Source organism: Haliotis cracherodii, unplaced genomic scaffold (genome assembly GCF_022045235.1).
Source record: "Haliotis cracherodii isolate W230 unplaced genomic scaffold, xgHalCrac1.p SCAF_17, whole genome shotgun sequence".
NCBI lineage: Eukaryota > Metazoa > Mollusca > Gastropoda > Lepetellida > Haliotidae > Haliotis > Haliotis cracherodii.
In genome coordinates, this window is record NW_027266272.1 from 9,348,977 (window position 1) to 9,373,714 (window position 24,738).

The window sequence follows — 24,738 nt, forward strand, 5'->3', positions numbered from 1 at the left end:
CATACAATAATGCAACACAAGAATGAATTGATCAGAGTACCACGTGTCCCACCAGATGGCGCACCGCACGACGACAGGCCGACACAGTACGTAGTTGCACGCTTTTCATGTGGACATACTGGTGTCACGGACAGGATGCATGAGATGTGCTTGCTGAGAATCAGTGATCTCATCACAGCAGTCGATGACAGAAACATGAGTCATGATATTATCGTGTAACAGCTTTGTCAGTTAGAGAACAGTCGAATGTCACCTGGATCTGAATACAAATGACCTTATCGACCTATAGTTCAGTTTGTTGTATTGTTATTAGACTTACTTACTGTTAAGGATTGATTGTGTTTTTCTTTCGGTTCATTGAGGCATGAATCGAAAACCGATGTGCAAACTGTATGAATCCGCGAACTGAAAAAAAATACACAGTCAGTGCTTATAATTTAAATTCAACAACGAAAATATGTTTTATCTGCAATAGTTTAACCCAAAACAGTTGTATATATACTGAACAACAAAAGTTCCTGTGACATTGAATAAGATTAAATGCAAAGTTATGTAGTTTACCAAATCTGAAACAATGTCGGTTTGCAACAGATAAAAGACTCCAGTAAGTGTTCAAATGGTTTAATTTGCCATACTGACTTCAGAAAATGCATGATTTCATAAAGGAAAAACAATGAACATTCCAAAATGTCAATTTACAAATCAATAGCGTGTGTGTCCACTTCTGGTTGCGATGCAAGCAACACATCTTCGTCTCATGGAATGGACCAGGCGTCGCACAAAGTTCTTTGGGATATCTGTCCATACCTGCTGGAGCATGTTTCGAAGTTCCTGGAGTGTAGGCGTGTTGTTCGAATCCAGTTGTGTTGTCAATTATTGGTTACGCGTGGCCTGCCACTCCGAGGATGGTCTCTGACCGCATTCGCCTGTTGCCAACGTTGCCATAAACACCAAATGGTGTTTCTGTGGACGTTAAATTGTCTTGCAACATCACGTTGACTCGATCCTGCTTCAAGCACACCAGTGGCTCGCAGACGCTCATTTTCGGACAGGCGTGGCATTTCGTAATGTTGAATAATTGCGCAATTTCGTTGTTTTTCTGAGTGCTTGTTGTCAGCACGATGCTAAACAATGCATTTGGAATCCCGTTAACGAACATGTTTTTATACCCATTCTTGGGTTGTGAAATGCATGGGGCTTGCATAAAAGTCAACTTTTGCATGGAATGCATGCTTTTCTGTAGCAGTTGCGTTTTTGTAACTTGATTCCATACATGTACAACAATATTGAAAACCAAACTTTACTTGTTTGAAAAATACACTAAAATATTGGTGTCACGGGAACTTTTTATTGTTGAGTATATCAAAGCAGACAAAAATGACGAGATTGATAAACAATCCAGGTGTAGGAATACATACTGTGGCGTGACATGAATCAGGTGATTGTTTAATTTATGCACATAACTTGACACGCCTACAGGTTCTACTACACTAATTCAGTGCAGATCGAGAGATATCCGCAGGCTGTGATTGGAGTATATTCTGTAAGATTTTTATGTCTTTCAAATGTACATCCATCCAGTTATTAAAACTGACCATGTTTTTCTATATTATGCAGAATGTGACCACAGCTATTTTCAAGTAGGTGACATTTGCGAAACTGGGGGTGGTGTGTTTAGCTTCCGGTACTCGGAAAAGGGGCTGGCTAAGCTAGTCATTTTTTATTTTTTTATTGCTGCTCCAAGGCCAAACTGTGCACACACGTGCAGGTAATAGCTGTTGAATGCTTAGTTATTTTAAAAAAAATATAACGTTACTATAGAAGTCTGTGGGAAAACATTTGGTTGTGTGCAACCTGTACAGCCAGTAGCCAATCAACGGAGAGTAGGATCCAAACAATGTTCATAGGACCTGTCAATCAAGGCAAGAGGCGAGAAGAACTGCAACAGTCTGTAACGAACCGGAATAAAATATGTGCGGGAGAAGGCGGTTGTTTCAAATGACATGGCCAGTTTCCGCCAGATTCGAACATTAGTTCCCTGAAAACGGGATAACATAGTTGAAAAAATGCTAGTTAGAAATCAAACCCGAAGACATGAAAGTTGTGGAACATTTAATGTTTCATTCCTTCTTGGCCTTCGGTTTCAAAGGGTAGTTTGGACAATGAATATGCATGAATGTCGCTAAATGTCCTGTGCATGACGATACACGTGAGCAGAAAGGGAATTCCCTCGACTGTAATATTGGGATCCCCCGACATTCGCAGAAATATAAGTAGTGCGCCTCGGTGGGCGTGGCTTAAGCTTTAAAATTCATTGGGAAATGAATGCAATAACACGTGACCAATTCAGCTAATCAGAATGCAGGAAACACAACGAAAAATTTGTATATAGACTTTAATATTTATCTTGCCAGTGGGAGTAAACACGTCGAGTTATCGGATTTATCGACACAACCATTCCAAAACACAGCAGCATATGTTGGGATCATGACGGTACTTCGTCTTCAGCGTGAGTTATCATCCACACAAAACGGTATATTTTGATATCACGATGTTTTCATCAAAGGCGACTAACGGGATCGGGCGGTCAGTCTCGCTGACTTGGTTGATGCCTGTCATCGTATCCCAAATACGTGGATCGAGGCTCATGATATCAGTCACTGGATTGACTGGTCCAGACTCGATTATTTACACACGCCTTCATATACCTGGAATATAGATGAGTGCGGCGTCAAACAACCAACAAACATTAACGTTGGTAGAGTTGGTTGGAGTAAATTACATTTTATCGAATTGTACAATCGGCCAGGAGCCCTAGTAATGGAGGGTGTTTTGTATTAGAGGGTATTCCGTTGTAACAGGTGGTCAGTAATAGTTGGTGTTTTTTTATTGAGGGTGCTCCGTTTTGGCAGGTGTCCAGTAAAAGATAGTGTTTTGTTTTAGAGGGTGTTCACTTTTGGCAGGTGCTCAGTAATAGTTGGTGTTCTGGCATAGAGGTGTTATGTAATAGTGGTTGCCCTTCTTCCGAACGGCGACTCATCTGTAAGTCAATGAAACATTGAACTCAAATTAATTTATTTTTGCGTCGATGATGAACAAAGTTTGCATAATGTGTGAATTTAAACAAAAAGTTTTCTCCATGTGATAGTTGAATGTGATATGAAGAATTATCCATTTCAGGTGAGATCCAGGATTATCACTCATATTTGGGAATGATATTTATGTCACAAGGAATAGACGTGAAAGTATAGTAGAGAATAGGTCCATGCAATTTATAAAGAAAGAATGGCGATATCATATCGTGGATAACCGAGGCTGTTCTGATCGCAGTTAAAGAAATGTCTTTTTGTGTTGCACAAATAACAAAAATAACATCCCAAACAAAAAAACGCATTACCTGAAATTAAAACATAACTATCTTTGATCTTGTGTTGGCTTTACATTTATTTACAATCAAATCATGATGGAAACAATAGATGATAATAACCAAGGTATATATATATTCAAGAGTGACCGAACAAACCAATGAAAGCACGAAGCGTAACAATGGGCAGTACGTAAAACCGCGCAGAAATGTAATATGTTGTGGTACTTGATATCTACACAGTTCGTGTTCTCTTAATTTTGTGATATAATTGTAGACAAAACACCCAGAGACAAAATACCTTCTTAACCTTCTATTTCCCACTTGTTATGTCGACTTTCGTAGGATTCTGTTAATTTCAAGATTGTAATACAGCTCCTGTCCGGAACGACACGACTTTCTCCGAATGACATTTCGTTACCGGAGCGACACGACTTAATCCGAATGACATATGTGGCCGACATGAACAAATGAGGTTATGATGAGACACGTCGTGTTTCTGTAACTGATGCAACTGATTCGGTTAGCTGGGCAGGCCCCTTTATACAAAGCGATTTTAGTGCAAGGACGATTGTAGATCTCATATTTTCACATACACTTTCAGTTGCAGCGATTACATCGCAATGTTGGGAAGGGTTATTGTAAACTATTATTCATTAAGATGACGTCACGATTTTGCAGCCATTCTGAACGTGCATTTTAAACAAATAAAACTGATGCAGCTATAGATCATTATGCAAAGGTATAGAGACATAATATCAACCATACCACGGTTTAAGTCGGAGAAATCACTAAGATTCTGGGAGTAATATCACCATATTCTCATGATTCCTCCATTACTAAACATGGTATATCTGAGGCCGCTTTGAACACTTTTTCAAAATATCACGGCGTGTCAGCTTAATTTGGGAGGAAATCCCGAAGCGATGCCGGTTTTTGACGTTTAACACTTTGCCAAAGCCAACGAGCAGAGGGATGTTCTGAGCATCTGTGTCTCACAGTCAATCGACATTCTTGGTTAATGAACAGGGGTGTCTGGTGATGTGTTTTAACTAGTAATTACTGAACCTGTCTTGTTAACAGAAACCATGTTTATGCTTTGTCTGTACGTGTATTATGTATCCGTCCCACATGTTTCGAACAGTCGCCTCCTTCACCAACCCCAATGTGTCACGTAAATCATATTGAATATTTTACGAGCGCTTCTAGCGGGACCTGATCGACCACTCAAGGGTTGTCTTCCTTGTTTGGTTGAGAGTTGAGAGTGCGCGACCACATATGTCAATGTCATGGGTGCCAGGTGTATATCAACGATATGTTAACATAGTCTGTTTTCTTTGTCTTCTCCAGAACAATCACAGATTCTTTGACACAGTTTTGAAGCAGAACGCTTTCCTGACTGAAGCTGGAGATCTTTGATCAGTCCGAGGGTCCAAGTCCAAGTGAATGTAGCCAATGAGAAAACTTTTCTTTTCTGATTGGTCGATACCGGCGAGACTTTGACCAATCACTGCGTCACCGGTTTTTTTTATGCAAAGTAACTCTGTGCGATCAGGTTACTGGTGTGGGTCTAGTTTGCACAAAGCGTCAGACAGGCGTCGTCTTGCCGAGAGGGGACGTCGCACTCTGAAATAGTTACACAAAAAGTAAACTCATGCATGACACTGATGATTAATATTTCTGAAACATATTTTGATATTGGTTGATACTGAAGATGATAGTGGTTGTGGCGACGACGATGGTGGTGGTGAAGATGATGATGATGATGGAGGTGAGGTGAGTTGAGGTGAAATGGGGTTTAACGTCGCGTCCAAGATTATTGCACTTATATAGCGACGTGCATGCACGTGTGTGTATGGCTGCTAATACTAGTCCGGACTGATGCCGATTTATAGTGCTAGCCCACTGAGATACCACGCCGCAGTTTAACATGAATACCCCACTCAGACACAGTATACTGACTCCGAGCCGACCAGTCCTTGTTTTAGCCCCTTAATGCCGAGCACCAGACAGGGTAACAACAAGTACCATCTTTTAACGTCTTTTAGTATGACGCGGCCGGGGATGGAACCCCGGACATTCCGCTCTCCGGACGGATGCTCTACCTCTAGACCACGGAGGCGGTCGATGATGATGATGATGATGATGATGATGATGATGATGATGATGATGATGACGACGACGACGACGACCACCTGCTGCTCATTAGTCGACTCTTACAAGCATGGTATACGAGGTATATTTGGACCAGGAATCCACACGAGACGCTGATGACGATGTCGATAACAACGCGGATAACGAGGTCGTCTTCCACTAAGAGACTCAGGACATTCTCCATAAAATGAAGCTATGTGAAACTTAGAGGAATCGAAACAAGATTATTTGATTTTTCGATCAGGGATTAAATGCTTATGTGGAGTTAATCCGTACCACATGCTTATGTAGGGTTAATCCAAATTGCACGGTTATGTCGATTTAATCCGAATGACAAGCTTATGTCGAGTCACCTCATATTATATGCTTGTAGAGTTATCTTCAATCACAGGCTTATGTCATATCTTAGTTATCTCGAATTATCTTCAAATCAAAATATGTTTTTTTTCTAAAACTGAAACTATCGTTCTGAACCGTTATCTCAGATACTGGCACTCAATCAACTGCGGAAGTACCATTGGGAAGTAATGGTTCATCCGCTGAAACAATATCAACGTCAGACATTTTGGATGTGACTTCCCCGAAGCTTTATCCAAGCTAGATATAATTCATTATTGACTAGTTATATTTTCCTTAGTCTGAAATAACTACCCAAAATAATTGTTAAAAAAATCGGTGAAAAGGAGGAGGTTGTTTCGAAAACAAGTCATCATTGTGTGTAAACATCATCAACACACTCCACAACCCGAGTATCATGCGAAAGTGGTGTTTGGGTCCTGTGCCCCGTGAACCACAGTGACTTCATCATTACATTGTCTTAACAATAACATGTGTTTCCTTCAAACTGAAATAAATATACCCCTAGAGAACTTAACTGTATTATGTAAGTAGAAACAAAATACTTGACAAGACAAAATGACATTGTTTTGAATCTATTTTCCCGTTCCATCTTAAATTTGAAGAGGCCTTGTCATTTTCCCGGCCCCTTGTGTGTTCCCTCCAGTGTTTGGCCAGCTTTGAACGACAGCCCGAGTCATGAAACCTCTTTCAATCCGACCTCGAGTAAACACTCCAGCTGGCTCCACAATGCCAGACCATGACGGGGCCCTTGAGATCCATACGTATTACTTAGGAAAACTAACGATTATACACCTTCTAGTGCCAGTCTCTCGTGCCTCGTTTAATTTCCTCTTTGTACAACAGTTTAAAGAGTAAATAAACTGAAGTTGGGGGAGTCTCAAGTGGATAGTTGATCTGTCGAGAGGAGTTGCGGTCGGAAATAGACGGCCGCCATTTGCAACAAATTTCATCAATACATATTCGATTATAAACTCCGGTCATAAGTACGTGTTGGTTTCGGTTGCCAACCCGTATTGTCTTTCCGTTAGTCTCCCGCTGGATAATGTAAGAGAAATATGGATCAATACAATTGTGGGTGTCAGAAGGCAAGGAACGTCCATATGATAACGATTTCACACGAGGCCGAGAATTGTGTTTCGTGTTATGATTCCTTGAAAGGTTTATGTGTATAATGTCTTGTTAGTCCACGTGGTATTTGGCGGGTTTTCATCTGATGAAGATCAGCTCTCATCATGTAAGATGTTGGATTCTAACACGATCATATACTAGTCAAAAGAAATTAAGGACCAACCGATTCTTTCATATTACTATAGTTAATCTGTCATGGCAGATGTTAATTACAGATTATCTATAGCAATTTTGATAAGTATACATTAGTATACTCTAACCACGAGTTTTTTTAGAACGTTGATGAGAAGGTCTTTTTGCCCTAGGGGTAATTGTTAAAACAATATAACCATTTGTGCAATATAATCAGATCGCCTCCAAGAGTTTTTTTTAATTCTCTTCTATTTAAAAACAACCCATGGCTGCAAATGTCGATGGACCGTTATATTAAGCTCGGATGATGTCACTAGTTTAGTTACCGTGTAAATGGTAAATGTAGATGTATAAGATTGACAGTTTACATACGCCAGATGGGAAGCTGTTCTGTTTTCGATCATTTTGGCTGGCTTAACAGTAGCATTCAACATTTCAATATAACACGAAGAGTATCGACTGTATGGAAATGACTCGATGAAAAATGAAAATATATCACATATTACGCACATAACGTTTTCAGTCTCCAAGCACCGCTACTGTATTCTGTGAATTAAGACATTTTCGGAAACCGATAAGACAAAAAACTGACGATGAAAGCAGGAGACCCCTGAGAGACCTAAAAGCCACATGCGTAATTAGGATTATCGTGCAGATACATTTTCCATTTTTTAATAAAACACATATTGTATTCTTCCCTGTTTTGTAAAAAATAAAAAACTAATCAGAAGAAAAACGAAATATGATTGAGATAAATGTGGTATGTAGAGATAAGTACAAAGGTTCTTTTATATGCTGAATGACACGTCACAGACTATCTATATACTTCGGTTATATAGCTTTTTGAATGTGATTAATATATTGAAGGTTGTTGATAAACTCTAGGCTGCCTTAATGGTGACAAAGGAACGAGCATCCTTACGTAGTTGTGTACTCATATCTTCATGGATGACTTCCGGTGTCAGCCTGTTAAGTACTTAATCACTGCAGGTTCCAAAGTTTGTCAATTCTTCAAGGATCAAAGACCCCTACTTATTTTACTGATTTGTCACAGCGAAACAATTTGCTCAATTGACTCAAGTGTTTGTGGATATACCTCTGTAACGTCTACAATGTCCACGACCAAAGGTTTCACTTTTACGCAAGTCCTACAGTGAGACTCAGCGCTTATCAATCAAAGTTCGTATGTCACCATGAGAGCAAGGAGAGAGGGTGATAACGTTTTTCAATTCCTTTTCACGTGAATAAATAACAAAAGAAAATAATAATAACAATACAACAACGAGGATGCCAAACCAATGTATAGAACAGAAGGGGTGCTACCTTTCAGATGAGATCTTTTCTAAAAGGGTTGTTGAACACAGCTGCCATTCCAAAGGAACGAGGAAGTGTGGTTTGACGTCGCTTTTAGCATACACCCAGAAATGTCTCCAAGAACGGGTTCCACAGATTATTTATACTGACTATACGACGTGACGTGCAAACACTTTTATAACTAGACTACTCCAACTGCCCTTTTCACCTCCACGCTGAGCGAGACTTCTTGGACGTATACCTCACCTAGGCACCACCATATTCGGTTTTGTACACCGAGTTTCAATGTACACTTATGTGTTACATGCTAAATGTTACACCAAAGCTTATTACAGTAAACTACGGTTATAACAAACTCGAAGGGACCACTAATTTTAGTTCGTAATAACCGTAGTTCGTTATAAGCATACATACAGCATATATACAACAAATGGTTGGGATAAAAAATAAGTTCGTTATATCCGTCAGTTCGTTATAAGCGTGTTCGTTATAAACGTAGTTAATTGTGCTACGAACTCATTACTAATCCACCAAATGGAATTTTAGCAATCATACTTCAGTTCTGAAATACAGTTCAACGAACTATTGTTTTTGGTAACTTTAAAGTATTTGAACACATTAACGTTAAACTGTACTACTCCACTTTTGATTGGGATATTTATCTATTCCATGATACAAAGATTGAGTCTCAAAATATGTCAAGTGTGTATGTCTGACATAATAAGTTGTCAACCGATCCCTCTGGGTATATGGTGTGACGTACCCCGTGTGTGAGCCTATGTACCCCAGGCCGTCAGGCTCACACACAGGGTACATCACAACATATACCCCCAGGGATCGATGGACAACGAATGTATCTCACCGACATTCGTTCATACAGACCTGGAATATATGTCCGAAGTTTCGCTGAATAAAAAGGTTTGATTCAGCCATTTTGACAGCTAGCAGACGACACAAACAAACGAGTTACTTCCCTTTACCCAATGCATTCGGATAAACATGGGTTCATTTGAGCTCAGCGATAATTATGCAAGAGAAGCAAGTAACCTCAGGTTTGTTCCGATTGATTTCTCAGCGGGGTACATGAGCGGGCTCCATGGAAAATAATTGCCCGCTCGTTAACCAATCAGATGTTAGTATTTTAATGTAAAGGGAGATAAATCTCTTTATCTCTATCAAACTTTCAGTAGTATATACAAAACGGTCAATTATACAGTATCGTGGCAGGGGAAAAACGAGCCCATCCTCGACTATCCAGGGCAATATATTTCCATTCTCTTGTGTTAAACACCCTGGACCCATTGCTATCATAGCTTCGTCTTGGAAGTTACATCGCTCCTATCGCTAACTCAGCACAGAATTTCCCTCTCTTGTGAGACTAATTAGATTGGATGCAATTTTTAGCGTCTGCTATTGGAATCAAAACGAATCTATGTTAGGGAATTGGTCAAGGGTGCTTATCGTCATAGAATGTACATAACACCTTGGATAACCGAAGATGTATATATACCAAAGAAAGTTAGGAATCATGAATAGTTTTTGAAATATTTGTTTCAAATTGCGTGCTCAGTTTTCACTACAAAGAAATGTCCCCCAAAATGTTCATGATCCCTAACTATTTGTGTAAAGTATATATCGGAGAAATAGGAAGACGTCTACACGGAAGCGGAAGGAGAGAAGCCAGTAGTTGGTTTTGTAAGTGCGCAAAGCAGTCTTTCACAGGCTCATTCCAGCTTGAAGTAGCGTAACTCAGACACGTTAATGTACACCGGGAGTGTCGTAGCGCCCAGGTCGCTCTGTGGTTCGGACTCTGTACATCCTGAGATTGATTCGTGATCATCTTGTTTCTTCCTGATACTGAATCTTGAATCTGTACGATTCAACCGTGTCGTGTATTCTATTTGTCATTCCATACATGTGCACGGTGTATTGTGAAGCTGGTATAACTAAGGCCTGAGACTCAGTTTCTCACATGCAGTGGATCTAATTTGAATTGTTCAATGCCAAAAGCATGCATTTCATATGTCGAATTTAGTAACGATATATGAACGGATACATCTGTTTGGAAGAGGAGACATGCGTTCGGTGACTTGGCAAGTTTCTTTTAGTAATCGAGCTAATTTGTTGAACATATAACACCAAACAGACCCATAGTACGTTTACTTTTAGATCATCTTTAAACCCCCGAATGTATGAATGCTTCGTATGTTACGAAAAATGAGGGGTATGGGGTTGAGTGTGGGGTTGAGTGTGAGGTGGTGTGGGGTGGTGGTGTGTGAATGATTCGAAAGGATGTGAATGTCGTGGTGTGGGGTTGAGAGTGGTGGTGTGTGTTGTTGTGTGGTGTGGTGGTGTGTGGTGTTTTGTGGTAGTGTGTGGTGTTGTGTAGTGGTGTATGGGGTGTTGTGTGGTGTGGGGTGTTGTGTGATGCTATGTGGTGGTGTGTGGTGGCGTGTGTAGGCGTGTGGTGGGGTGGCGTGTGTAGGCGTGTGGTGGTGTGTGGTAGCGTGTGGGGGTGTGGGCAGGTGTGTGGTGGTGTGGGGTGGTTGGGAAAGGGTGTGAGTGTGGTGGTGTCCACTCCACATGGGGAATCGGCGTATGCGATACGACTCAGTATGATTTGTCAGTTTACCAACCTCAAAATAACACCTGACCTATTAACAAAAATGTCCAACTTTAGAGAGTCTTTACCCTTCCAAAATCAGCTTTTCTAGAATATATCCTTGGTGTCTCATTGAAGTTTTACAAGAGTAAACAGATATCAAAGAAATACAAAAGAATTATCAAAATAAGATATCACGTGGTATCAGTAAATAAATTCAGTGTGACAGTGTTAGTGTGGTCAAAGACAGGCACATTCACATATTCACAGCCAAAACGAGTTTATTAAAATACTGTTCAGCCCCAAAACACAAGAATCAGCACAAAACCTATAAAATATAAGACGTACTTCGTCAGCTGCACACACAGTCATCCCTACAGTGGCAGGTCCACAAGCAGGATGGCAAGAAAGAGAGAGAGAGAGAGAGAGGGGAAGAGTCCAATATGCAGTCCACATAGGGTGTGTATCTACAGGATCTACACGAAGCAACAGAGTTAATATAAGCCTGCGTGTTTCATTAGTCAAACTGGTGCTTTTTCGAGCAATCAGAGCAGTCACACTCCTCACACAAGCACGTGCATCGCATGCTGTTGCTGTTATCAGCCTCTGTGATCGTGTAATCACGTGCTGCAGGTGCGCGCTTGTTCCAGATCTTTTTATTCCGGAAGGAGACCATGAACACTACCTCGCTTTGAGACAGGAAGAACGACGATGTCCGGGAGTTGCGTCTACGTGCGCGCACATTCATCGATCGGCTCAACCGGAAACGGTACCACTTCTTCTTTATCACACCACGAACCTGAAAGACAGAGTGCTCATGTGTACTGTGATCAACATGCAGCTAATCTTTTCTAAGCAAGCATTCTAAAGATCTGGCTGTTGGTACAACTTTGATTTCAATTATTTTGAAACCGGAAGTCTAAATTAAACAACTGGGCGACCATGATTTTTTCCCCCCCGGATTGAACTTTTTCAGGTGAACAATTGACTTGGCTTTGCAGGTGTTTGTGACGGGTGCCACCGCTGGGCATCGTGGACATCTGTATCATCACGATTTGATAGTGGTTCACAAACATGGTTATGTCGCCTTCATTTATTAGCAACGTGCCGGAGAAGCCATAGTTTGGTCTATAGTTTAGTCTTACTGCTTCTTAGCCCACAGAGATAACACACCACAGCTTAACATGGCACTCGCGAGGTCTCCGGGTTAGAATAGGTCTTCAGCAACCTATGCTGATCGTAGGCGACCACATGGAAGGTCTGACCAGCCTCAGTGACTTGGTTGATTGCGTGTGTTACCCCGACGGCGTGTATCGTTGCTTACAGTATCATTGGTTGTGTGTTCCTGACTCATCATCATCAAAGAAATTGCAGGGAAGGCATGGAATAGCATCTTACTTCAGAAACAATGGATTAAGACACTTACCTCACTGTTCATGAAGCAGTAGAGGAGAGATATAAAAATACCCTGCAAGAGAAAATTAACAAATTAGTCCAAGTACGTGCATTTTAGGGAATATAATTGTTGATATTAATAAATATGTTGTCAAGAATCTGCTTGCATTTTAGCAAATGAATCCATGTAAATAGACAATTTGACTTCAATATCATCCGATTCAATCAATGGTGAAGGAACACCTCATTCCTCGACCGTAAACCCCGCTTTAAATGCCCTCTGATTTAATCCCTGGTGAGAGAACACCTCATTCCTCGACCGTAAACCCCTGTTTAAATGCCCTCTGATTTAATCCCTGGTGAAGGAACACCTCATTCCTCGACCGTAAACCCCGCTTTAAATGCCCTCTGATTTAATCCCTGGTGAGGGAACACCTCATTCCTCGACCGTTAACCCCTGTTTAAATGCCCTCTGATTTAATCCCTGGTGAAGGAACACCTCATTCCTCAACCGTAAACCCCGCTTTAAATGCACTCTGATTTAATCCCTGGTGAGAGAACACCTCATTCCTCGACCGTAAACCCCTCTTTAAATGCCCTCTGATTTAATCCCTGGTGAAGAAACACCTCATTCCTCGACCGTAAACCCCGCTTTAAATGCCCTCTGATTTAATCCCTGGTGAGGGAACACCTCATTCCTCGACCGTAAACCCCTCTTTAAATGCCCACTGATTTAATCCCTGGTGAAGGAACACCTCATTCCTCGACCGTGAACCTCGCTTTAAATGTCCTCTGATTTAATCCCTATTGAGGGAACACCTCATTCCTCGACCGTTAACCCCTGTTTAAATGCCCTCTGATTTAATCCCTGGTGAAGGAACACCTCATTCCTCAACCGTTAACCCCGCTTTAAATGCCCTCTAATTTAATCCCTGGTGAAGGAACACCTCATTCCTCGACCGTTAACCCCGCTTTAAATGCCCTCTGATTTAATCCCTGGTGAAGGAACACCTATTTCCTCAACCGTAAACCCCTCTTTAAATGCCCACTGATTTAATCCCTGGGGAAGGAACACCTCATTCCTCGACCGTTAACCCCGCTTTAAATGCCCTCTGATTTAATCCCTGGTGAGAGAACACCTCATTCCTCGACCGTTAACCCCGCCTTAAATGCCCCCTAATGTTTCCCTGGTGAAAGAACACCTCATTCCTCGACCATAAACCACTTTTAACTTCAGTTACCAATTTTGGGCGAGCAAGCAGCATGGGACAAGGGGAGTAACTCTTACCTGACAAGCTGGTAGAACGGCGTTTATAACACGATAGGCTTTAGTGAGGGACCCGTTTTCCTCCGGTTTCAGGAGAAATAAAATATTAATGATACCCAACAGGGGGAGGAGCACGGCTGTGGCCTTAATTGCTTTTCTGAAATTAAAAAACAAAACGGTACGTTAAAAATAGGCGTGAGTAGCAGCTGACAAGGTTGTAGTTTTAAAAAAAATCTATAATTGAAGAAGCCCTTTTTTGAGCATGAAAGCTTGTTTTGATTCTCGGGGGCACATGTGCGAGGAATTAGAGTAGCCATATGCGGAAGATAATAAAGAGGTGTGAGGTAACACAACAAAATATTGAGCCTTTCTTCATGTTTTCTACTCCAAGAAAGTTAAGGACCATCCGATTCTTTCATATTAGTATAGCTATTGGAGTGAGTGAGTGAGTGAGTTATGTTTAACGCCGCTTTTAACAGTATTCCAGTTACATCACAGCGTGTCAGCTTAATGTCAGAGGAAAGCACGAAGTGATGAGGGTCCCAGACGTTTACCACTTCCACGAAACCCACGAGCACGGGTATGGTGCTGACAAACTAGAAACATAATCGGGTCGAACCGGGATTCGAACCCACAATCATAGGTGTCTGGCGTGAACAAGGGACGCAACTCTGCACAGCAACCCAGACACAGTATACTGACTCCGAGCCGACCAGTCTTTGTTTTAGCCCCTTAATGCCGAGCGCCAGGGTAACAACAAGTACCATCTTTAACGTCTTTTGGTATGACGCGGCCGGGGATCGAACCCCGGACCTTCCTCTCTCTCCGGGCGGACGCTCTACCTCTAGACCACGGAGGCGGTCCTTTATTACGTGTGTATTTTATACGTGTGAAGTAAATAATTAACATGGGCTGCTGGTTGTTATTGATTAGTAGGGACATACACGTTGGTACTCACATCTAGGCATTTACACACAATCATGAATCATGAACTTCGTTATGAAACAGACCGCCTCCGTGGTCTAGTGGAAGAGCGTCCGCCCGGAGAGCGGAAGGTCCGGGGTTCGATCCCCCGCCGCGTCATACCAAAAGACGTTAAAAGATGGTACTTGTTGTTACCCTGTCTGGCGCTCGGCATTAAGGGGCTAAAACAAGGACTGGTCGGCTCGGAGTCAGTATTCTGTGTGTCTGAGTGGGGTATTCATGTTAAACTGCGGCATGGTATCTCAGTCGGCATCAGTCCGGACTAGTACAAGCAGCCACACACACACAAACACACACACGTACATGCACGTCGCTATATAAGTGCAATAATCTTGGACGCGACGTTAAACCCCATTTCACCTCACCTCGTTATGAAACATCATTAGACTTTGACACGTGAAGACGTGAGGAATTCAGGAGATTTGAGAGAAGTGTTCTTACCTTATCCTAACAGTTTCTATCGTGTTGTTTGCCCGTAGTTTTGTGATGAGGATACGAATGATATTGACAAGGAACGCGCAGTTAATCTGAAAGAAAGCAATTAGGATTTATATAGAAGATCACGAGCCAACAGTACAACATTGCTGCAGAGGTCAAGTGTATTTGGTGCCAGACGTCTAGATGTGATACGTCTACAGCAGGTGCTTTCACAGATGACATTCACGCGGGCCCTATGTGGTGCTCATACTATCGCCCACTGATTTGCTTGCCGCTCGACAGATTATTCCCTGTTGGTAGTTAGGGGTAGAATCGGTCATATGAACCTTTTTATGTGGCCAGGTGCTTGCCGTGTATAGATGTTGGTTTGCCTGACTTGATTGTTAACCGGCTGGGTGATGTGTCTGGAAAATTGCTGACGCTGCGATAGACAACATTTCCCCACTTTTGGTTTAATTGCTACCGTTATAGTGAGTGAGTGAGTGAGTGAGTGAGTGAGTGAGTGGGTGTGTGTGGGTGTGTGGGTGGTTGAGTGAGTGGTTGAGTGAGTGATTTCGCCGCATTTAACAGTATTCCAACACCACGGCGCGGACACCAGAAATGGGATTCACACATTGTATTAACACATTGGAGTGAGTGAGTGAGTTGGGTTTAACGTGGGAGGAAAGCACGAAGTGATGCAGTTCTCAGACGTTTACCACTTCGGTGAAACCCACGAGCACGGGTATGGTGCTGACAAACCTAGAAACATAATCGGGGCGAACTGGGATTCGAACCCACAAAAATAGGTTTCTGGCGTGCCCAAGGGACGCAACTCTGCACAGCGAATCGCGGCGCCTTAGACAACTGGGCCACCCGTGCCCCCTTCACACATTGGAACGGAGCCCGGACGGTAAGCAAAACGATATAATCATTAAGATATGAAATATGATAAACATGGTTGGGTAAAACTGGTCTTTTGACGCCACGCATAGATTTACCCTTCTGTCTTAACTGACGCAACGCATATCTGTACCCTTCTTTCTCAACTGCAAACGCAAAGTCATATATGTGACTTTCCTCTCTTCATCACGACTCGCACTTTAATCTCCCTACGACAATAAAATCCATACAGTTGAGACCTGACTCTCTCCTTTTAATTGGATACAGTAATATGAAGTAGACAGCGCACTAAGATTAATGGAGCGACCAACGATGACCAGTTCAGCATCCAACGGGGAGACTTGTAGTCATCCTGCAGTAATTGATGCCAAGCATGTATCTGTGCAATTACTGCAGAGACTACAAGACCAGGAGCGTGGATGTGAACTTACACCGAGGGTCACCTTAACAGGGGCGTCATGTCTGACTACAGGGTCACTGGAATAGGGACATAGGTGGTCAGTTGTTACTCCAAGGGTCACTAGAGTAGGGGCAGAGCTTGTCAATAATCTCTAAGGGTAACTAAAATAGGCGCGTAGATGATCAATACTAGCCTTGCTCCAAGGTGTACTGAAAGAATAGTCCATGGATTTGTAGTAATTCTATCCTCCTAAAAGGGAATTCTAGATATGTGGACAGTACAAGGACTCCATTCTCTTATAGGGACAACTAGATCTTATTTTTTACATAATCTAGAACTTGGGGACAACTTGGGGTATCTCTGGTCAGTACTTACTACAAGGGTCACTAGAGCTGGGGGGGGGGGGGGCAACTTGGGGTCTCACGGGTCAGTACTTACTACAAGGGTCACTAGAGCTGGGGGGGGGGGCATCTTGGGGTATCTCGGGTCAGTACTTACTACAAGGGTCACTAGATAGAGCTTGGGGGGGGGGGGGGGGGGCAACTTGGGGTATCTCCGGTCAGTACTTACTACAAGGGTCACTAGAATAGGGGCGTAGATGATGAAGATGAGCGTGGACTGGTTGTGGTTGTCCCAGCAGCTGTCGTGGTTGTTGAAGTGCATCAGCAACGCCCACACCAGGGTGATCACCCCCGGGATACCTGTGGATGGAGGACAGGTACTATAGTCACACCTATCCGACATATCGTTTTAATGCACATGTATTACCGTGGTGCTCTATAACGTCTTAGATTGGTCAACTATATTATCATGTATTATCAAGCGGCGGCATGTATTTAGGGATAAAACGTTCGCTCGTTAAGCCGAAGGTCCGGGTTCGAACCCGCCCATACGTACAATGTTAAAAGCTCATCTTTGACGTAAGACTGAACTCATCCATATACGCTTCTATAAGGTACACATTATATTCAGGATATGTTTACTGTGGCCACTGTGTGTAACGTGGTATATTTTCTTGAACAATTGATCACACTACGCTGTGTGATGTAGAAAATAGACACCATTGCAACTTGCCCCATCATATGACGTAGAAGACTGACTCTAGTGCAACTCCCCATCCTGTGACGTGACGTCTGACACAAGCGAAACACAAGGCTTTACACATTGTACCCATTTTAGGAATCAGACCCGGGGCTTCGGCGTGACGAGAGAACGCCTTAACCACTAGGCTACCCCACCACCCCTATTACAGAAGACTGACACCAGTGCAACTCACCCCACCCTATGACGTAGAAGACTGACACCAGTGCAACTCACCCCACCCTATGACGTAGAAGACTGACACCAGTGCAACTCACCCCACCCTATGATGTAGAAGACTGACACCAGTGCAACTCACCCCACCCTATGACGTAGAAGACTGACACCAGTGCAACTCACCCCACCCTATGATGTAGAAGACTGACACAAGTGCAACTCACCCCATCCTATGACGTAGAAGACTGACACCAGTGCAACTCATCCCACCCAATATGTAGAAGACTGACACCAGTGCAACTCACGCCACCCTATGATGTAGAAGACTGACACCAGTGCAACTCACCCCATCCTATGACGTAGAAGAGCGTGAAGGGGGCCTCCGTACTGAAGACAGACACCGCCAGCCTGTTGTGTAGAAACAAGCCCTCCACAAACATCCAGAAGAAATTGGACACGATGGTGTACTTCCTCAACGCCGTGAGCGTCTTACATAGCCAGTCCTGTAACAGTGTAACATTCAGTTAACATATAGTGTCACATACAGTTAACATCTAGTGTAACAGGGTGATATGCAGTTAATATATAGTGTAACAGTGTAACATACAGTTAACATCAAGTGTAACAGGGTGATATACAATTAACATATTGTGTAACACTGTAACATACAGTTAACATCTAGTGTAACAGGGTGATACACAGTTAACATATAGTGTGACACTGTAACATACAGTTAACATCTAGTGTAACGCTGTGATACACAGTTAACATATAGTGTAACACTGTAACGTACAGTTAACACCTAGTGTAACGCTGTGATACACAGTTAGCATGTAGTGTAACAATGTAACATACAGTTAATATATAGTGTAATGCTGTGATAAACAGTTAACATATAGTGTAACAGTGTGACATACAGTTAACATCTAGTGTAACACTGTAACATACAGTTCACATATAGTGTAACACTGTAACATAAGTTAACATATAGTGTAACAGTGTAACATACAGTTAACAATATAGTGTTACATACAGTAAACATTGTAACATACAGTTAACATCTAGTGTAACAGGGTGATATACAGTTCACATATAGTGTAACACTGTAACATAAGTTAACATATAGTGTAACAGTGTAACATACAGTTAACTTATAGTGTAACACTGTAACATAAGTTAACAATATATAGTGTAACATACAGTTAACATTGAAACATACAGTAAACATCTAGGGTAACAGGGTGATATACAGTTAACATATAGTGTAACACTGTAACATACAGTTAACATGTAGTGTAACACTGTAACATACAATTCACATATAGTGTAACACTGTAACATACAGTTCACATATAGTGTAACACTGTAACGTACAGTTAACATATAGTGTAATAGTGTGACATACAATTAACGCACGCGTGTGTGTGTGTGCGTGTGTGCGCGTGAGTGAGTGAGGTATAATGTGGTTTTTAGCATTAGCAAAAAAACAGGGGTCGATAACAGGAACAATCAACGCTGTTTAAACAAGGACACGCGTGGTATCAAGTCGATACCGTTTTCAGTCGGCTCTTTCGAGGTATGACGTACTAATTACCTTGTACTGCCCCTCCCCATCCTCGACCTATAATTGAGGTATACTGCCGAACAACAATGCATACATGAGAGAAATTGCGTATGTTTTTGCTGTTTCAGACAGGTTCTGACTTCGTGTGGTGTATTTTAGGTTTATATAAACATTCGAACGTGTAGAACGTTTTTTTCTGGATTATCTTCTGTTTTTTCTAGATTTTTATCTTGGCGTTTTCGTCAATCATTCCCACTTCAACAGAGAGTTTATTTAGGTATTTCCTCATACGACTGAGATTTGTAACATAAGAACTTAAGAAAGCTGGTTATTTTCACAAAATCCTTTGTATGTGATATCCATTTTTTCAAATTGTAGGGACAAGGTACAAATTGAAACGAGTGAAAAAACTGTTTAATTACTTCAATGGGGTATTGAGAGGATGCCGGGGATGTTGACAGGGATGACTTTAACATAAAGAACTGCTTCAGCATGAGGACACATCGATACAGCGCTCCTCCTATTGTTGACATCTCTCCCACTCTACATAGATTGTATAGTGAGTTTATCTAAATGAAAGTTTTGTAAATTGCGTTACCAGAAATCTGTCCAACCCTGAAGCAGTAAAGTTTGAAACAGTTACTAGCTTTTTTCAGTAAATACAATCTTTACTTCATTCGGGACACAGGAGCGCTGCAATAGTACTGTAAATATTAGCTAACTATGATTATATTCTTGACCGGTCAAAACTATCTCTGCTGAAACTAAAGGAACACCCTTTTTTATATTTTTTGCCAAGCTTTTGCTTGAAGTACTTTCACTAATAACATATGTGTTACAAGTGGAACTATTTTCATGGTGAGTGAGTCGGTGCGGGAGTAGTCCGCCCTGTAGTTTTACGCAGTGATATGGCTTGAATATTGCTATAAGCGGCGTAAATACCTCGTTTCCCGGAACGAGGTTTTGTCATATTGCTATAAGCGGCGTTAATACCTGGTTTCCCTGAACGAGGTTTTGTCATATTGCTATAAGCGGCGTTAATACCTGGTTTCCCTGAACGAGGTTTTGCCATATTGCTATAAGCGACGTAAATATGTTTTTATCCAGAACGAGGTTTTGTAATATTGCTATAAGTGTCGTTAAGAATTAGTTCCCAGAACCAGATTTTGCCACATTGCTGTAAGCGACGTAAATACGTTTTTATCCAGAACGAGGTTTTGAACATTGACCAGCTGTCTTGAAATTAAACAAAAGGGCGCCTACACCACTTACAAAATCCCTGTAGGACGTGTCCCTCTTGGAAATGTAAGGCTCCATCATGATGATGATGAGGATGAACCGGAATATGAAAGACATGACGAGATTCTTGTGGATTGAGATGCGACTACACTGAAGAGACCTGCAAGATAACAGTAAAATATGATTTTTGTTTGTTTGTTTAATGCCGCACTCAGCAATATTCTAGCTATATGGCGGCGGTCTGTAATAATCGAGTCTGGACCAGACAATCCAGAGATAGATATTATGAGCATCGATCCACGCAATTGGGATCGATGACATGCATCAACCAAGTAAGCGAGCCTGACAACCGATCACGTTAGTCGCCTCTTCCGACAAGCATAGTCGCCTTTTAAGGCAAGCATGGGTTGCTGAAGACCTATTCTACCCCGAATCTTACGGGTCAGTAAACTGAACCCCATTTAAATAGAATGGTTCCATAGGAAACCTGCACCTGTCTGCTGATGCATGGGACTGACAATTTGATATTCAGATCAGGGCTTGGATTGTATCGAAAAAACAAACAAACTTATCCCAGAAACTGTTTGAAAAAAATTATTAATAATATGTTTCAGACTTTGAAAAAAAAGAAATTGTCTGCGTAATTTTTTTTGATTTTACTTAGATGTTTTAAAATAAATAAATATTTAGGCTCATAGTTTTAATTGTAAATATATGTGTTGGCAAATGTAGACCCTCCCCTGGCAGAGGGAGACACTTACTTGAAGTAGGAGAATATGAAGAGCGTGAGGATGAGGAAAGCAAGGGAGATAATGCTGGCCACAAAGTAGATGTCCCTCAGGATCTCAGCCAGCCGCACCTGTAACAAGGAGTGAGGGGTTTAACGCAGCTTGGGCCAGTATGTCAGTTATAACACGGTGTGTCAGCTTCACGAGGAGGGAAACCGTAAACTGATGCAGGATTCGAAGCCTTCCACTTTGGTGAAAGCCACACGATGAATAAAAACCAAGGGTCATAATCGGGACAATCCGAGATTCGAACCAGCGGATCCGGATCGGGTGCTCAAAGAGAAGGCAAGCTTCAATTCGTGTCAAGGCAGCTGGGTCACCGGGCTTCAAAGTGATGCGTATATCACATACGAGTGACTGGGCGACTGCAGCCCACGTGGGGAACGAATCCGGTTTTTCAGCATTAGGTCGAACGCTTTATCCATAAGACCACCTTACCGCCCTCGTATTCGGATCTTGGTTTTACTGAATAACACGCACTAGTCTTTTGACTCAGGGACAAGGGGCGGTGGGGTAGCCCGGCAGTCAAACCGTTTAATCGTCACGCCGATGACCGGGCTCCAACATGGGTACAATGTGTGAAGCCTTGTCTGAAGTCCCCCGCTGTGATATTGCTGGAATATTGCTAACAGCGGCGTAAAATTATACTCACTCACTCGCTGTTAGGGTATGATATATATTTATCCAATTACTTGCTATGAACAGATTGCCGAAAGTCCTTCAACACTCGGGGGGACAACCCGACGAAAAAGAAGTCAATCAGTCATAAATTGCTGTCATTCCCAAATCTGTGTGATTATTGGTTTTCCAGGGGGAAAAAGACTTGAGATTGTGATAATTATCTCCACACCAATTTCCAACGCGAGTGACAGACATAGACATATCAGTATATCACACAATACGTCTCTGCAGCTCGCCTAGCACATCGTGAAGGGGACGGGTCTGTGGCTTTGGAGAAATTTTAGAACTGGAAATTCATTTTATTTTTTCTCATTTTTTAAATTCTGCACGTGAATACAGTACCCGATAAAAAAAGACTAGGTGTTGTTGTTATTGATTGTTGATGCCTACCTCCTGGGTGGTCGGTTGGGGGACCTGAAACCGCCCAGCCGACCACCCTGGTTCGAGTCATCATGAGGGTATAATCACTGAGGCCTATCTATGGTGTCCACCCCAGGGTAATGACTGAAATCTTGGGCGGAATCAAGACTGACTCCCGCACTTTACTAATATGTAAACAGTCATAGAGGGAAAACTTTTGAAAAACGAAGTTGCTTAGAGAGATAAATATTAATTCGTCCTCAGGAAAACATTTCCTATTGCTTGGGATGTTGTTTAAAACGGTAGCTCTTGATATGTTGTTCACAGTCACATCTGCCTTTCTGTGAGTGTGTGTGTGAGTGAGTGTGTGTGTGTGTGTGTGTGAGTGTGTGTGTGAGTGTGAGTGTGTGTAAGAGAGAGAGAGAGAGAGAGAGAGAGAGAGTGTGTGTGTGAGAGAGAGAGTGTGTGAGTGTGAGTGTGTGAGAGAGAGAGTGTGTGTGAGTGTGTGTGTGTGTGTGTGTGTGTGTGTGTGTGTGTGTGTGTGTGTGTGTGTGTGAGTATGTTTGTTGATTGACGCCGCACTCGGCACTATTGCAGCTATATGACGGCGGACTGTAAATAATCGAGCCTGGACCAAACAATCCAGTGATCGATAGTGGACAACGATCCACGCCATCGGGGTACGATGACAAGCATCAACCAAGTCACCGCACCTGACCCCCCGATCTTTTAAGTCGCCTTCTTACGACCAGCTCTACCCCGGCATCCCCATGGGCCGGCCCATCAACTAAGGTTTATCCCCGGAGAAGGTGGGACACCAACACCAACAACTATCAACGTGGACTGACCACGGTGCCAATGACGGCGTTGTCGTCTTCCCTGCGCGTGGACTGCCACAGCTCGATACACCCACCATAGTCCGTCCAGTTCCCTTTATCCCATGTGCCATTCTCAGAGCATTTCCGGTGCGCCAAATGAACTGGAAAAAACAGAAACCGTTTTACACTTGGTACAAGTCAAAACAAACGTCGTCGTAATGAGTTGCCGTATTAAGATGCAAAATAATTGGGGATGACAGGTATTTTCCGACTGAACGAACTAACCGAGCCTGAAAAAGTATACACACATGTTTAATAGTGGCTAAAACTGATACAAACAAGAAATGGTTATTCGATGGTGATGTATTTGATACGGGTATCATAGTTGTGTTTTGACCTTAAGATTCGACGGCTTCCTTTTTATAACGTTTGTAATGTTTTGGTCAAATCCAGTTTTCCCGGCAAAAACTTGTTCGCGGGGAACAGAGAGTGAGTGAGTATGGTTTTACGCCGCTTTTAGCAATAATTCAGCAATATCACGGCGGAAATGAGCTTCACACATTGTACCCATGTCGGGAATCGAACCCGGGTTTTCGGCGTGACGAGCGAACGCTTTAACCACTAGGCTACCTGAGCCCCCTTCGCGGGGAACAGTATAGTGGTGAATGAAGAACGAATGTTCTTGAGGCTGACTGTTCATTGTCGACTTTAAGGTCGTATTTTATTTGCTTTAGAATAAACGCAGCACCTGAAAAGAAAACCGTCAACATTTTTCTGTTATAATTTGTCAGTTTAAATTGTTTGATTTTTTATTACTTGTTATTGTTAAATTATTTTTAGGGATAGATGAGTTTAGCAAAATAATGACACAGGCACATTTAACTACTTTTCTTTCAGGGTAGGAATTGTGGCTCAACGTGTGTCATGTCATTCAGTCTGAATAAAGGACTTTGAATAATCATCTTATTTTGCGTTGAATAAAACAGATTATTTTTGCTGTTTTGTTCCGATTTCAAAAACAAAAGCATGCTAATACGGCGCGCAGCAACCAAGCAACGCCTACATTCTACATGCAATGTCATCTGACAAATCATTCATACATCAAGAGCAGTTAGTGTCCTATGAAACCTCGTTGATCAAAACACAACATACAAGTACCGCCTGTCTTCCTTTTAAATTTAAACATATGAAATTAACACTTCTGACACACTTGTCTTCAAACGAAAAATAACTATGGAATTGTTATCATGATATAAAAATACCGCATATGAAATTAATACATTTGATATACACTTTCTCCCCGCGGTGTTTCACCATCGCTTGTTGTTGCTACTGTTAAACGTTGATCATAATTATCCCAGAGTACGCGTGGAGAGAGGGAAGAATGTCTAAACTCGGAAATCATGAATTCATCAAGAAACGCATCACTTATGAGGCACTCCAACTGTGGGTGTTTGTTTCTACAGGGCAACTGATCTGATGGGAAAAGTGTTATGTCTTGCGATCTGTCTGTCTCTTGATAACCCTAAAAATATATGTGTCATCTGAGTTGATATGTGGGTGTGATGTCTCGGGGATACCCATCTGGCGCTCGCAGTGTATCTGGGATGC

General features: G+C 42.1%; 1 protein-coding gene across 1 annotated transcript in view; it reads right to left on the reverse strand.

Annotated features, from left to right (window-relative positions):
* Positions 1-11,360: 11,360 nt before the first annotated feature.
* Positions 11,361-24,738, reverse strand: part of LOC139464345 (corticotropin-releasing factor receptor 2-like) — an 82,070-nt gene continuing 68,692 nt past the window's right edge. The window contains exons 4-12 of the mRNA XM_071245873.1: positions 23,158-23,288; positions 21,242-21,339; positions 20,514-20,640; positions 18,024-18,180; positions 16,991-17,121; positions 15,142-15,227; positions 13,738-13,873; positions 12,481-12,522; positions 11,361-11,853 (exon numbers count right to left, since the gene is read on the reverse strand). Of these exons, the coding sequence (XP_071101974.1) occupies positions 11,572-11,853; positions 12,481-12,522; positions 13,738-13,873; positions 15,142-15,227; positions 16,991-17,121; positions 18,024-18,180; positions 20,514-20,640; positions 21,242-21,339; positions 23,158-23,288 (1,190 nt within the window). The 3' untranslated portion in view covers positions 11,361-11,571. The remainder of the gene's footprint in view (positions 11,854-12,480; positions 12,523-13,737; positions 13,874-15,141; positions 15,228-16,990; positions 17,122-18,023; positions 18,181-20,513; positions 20,641-21,241; positions 21,340-23,157; positions 23,289-24,738) is intronic.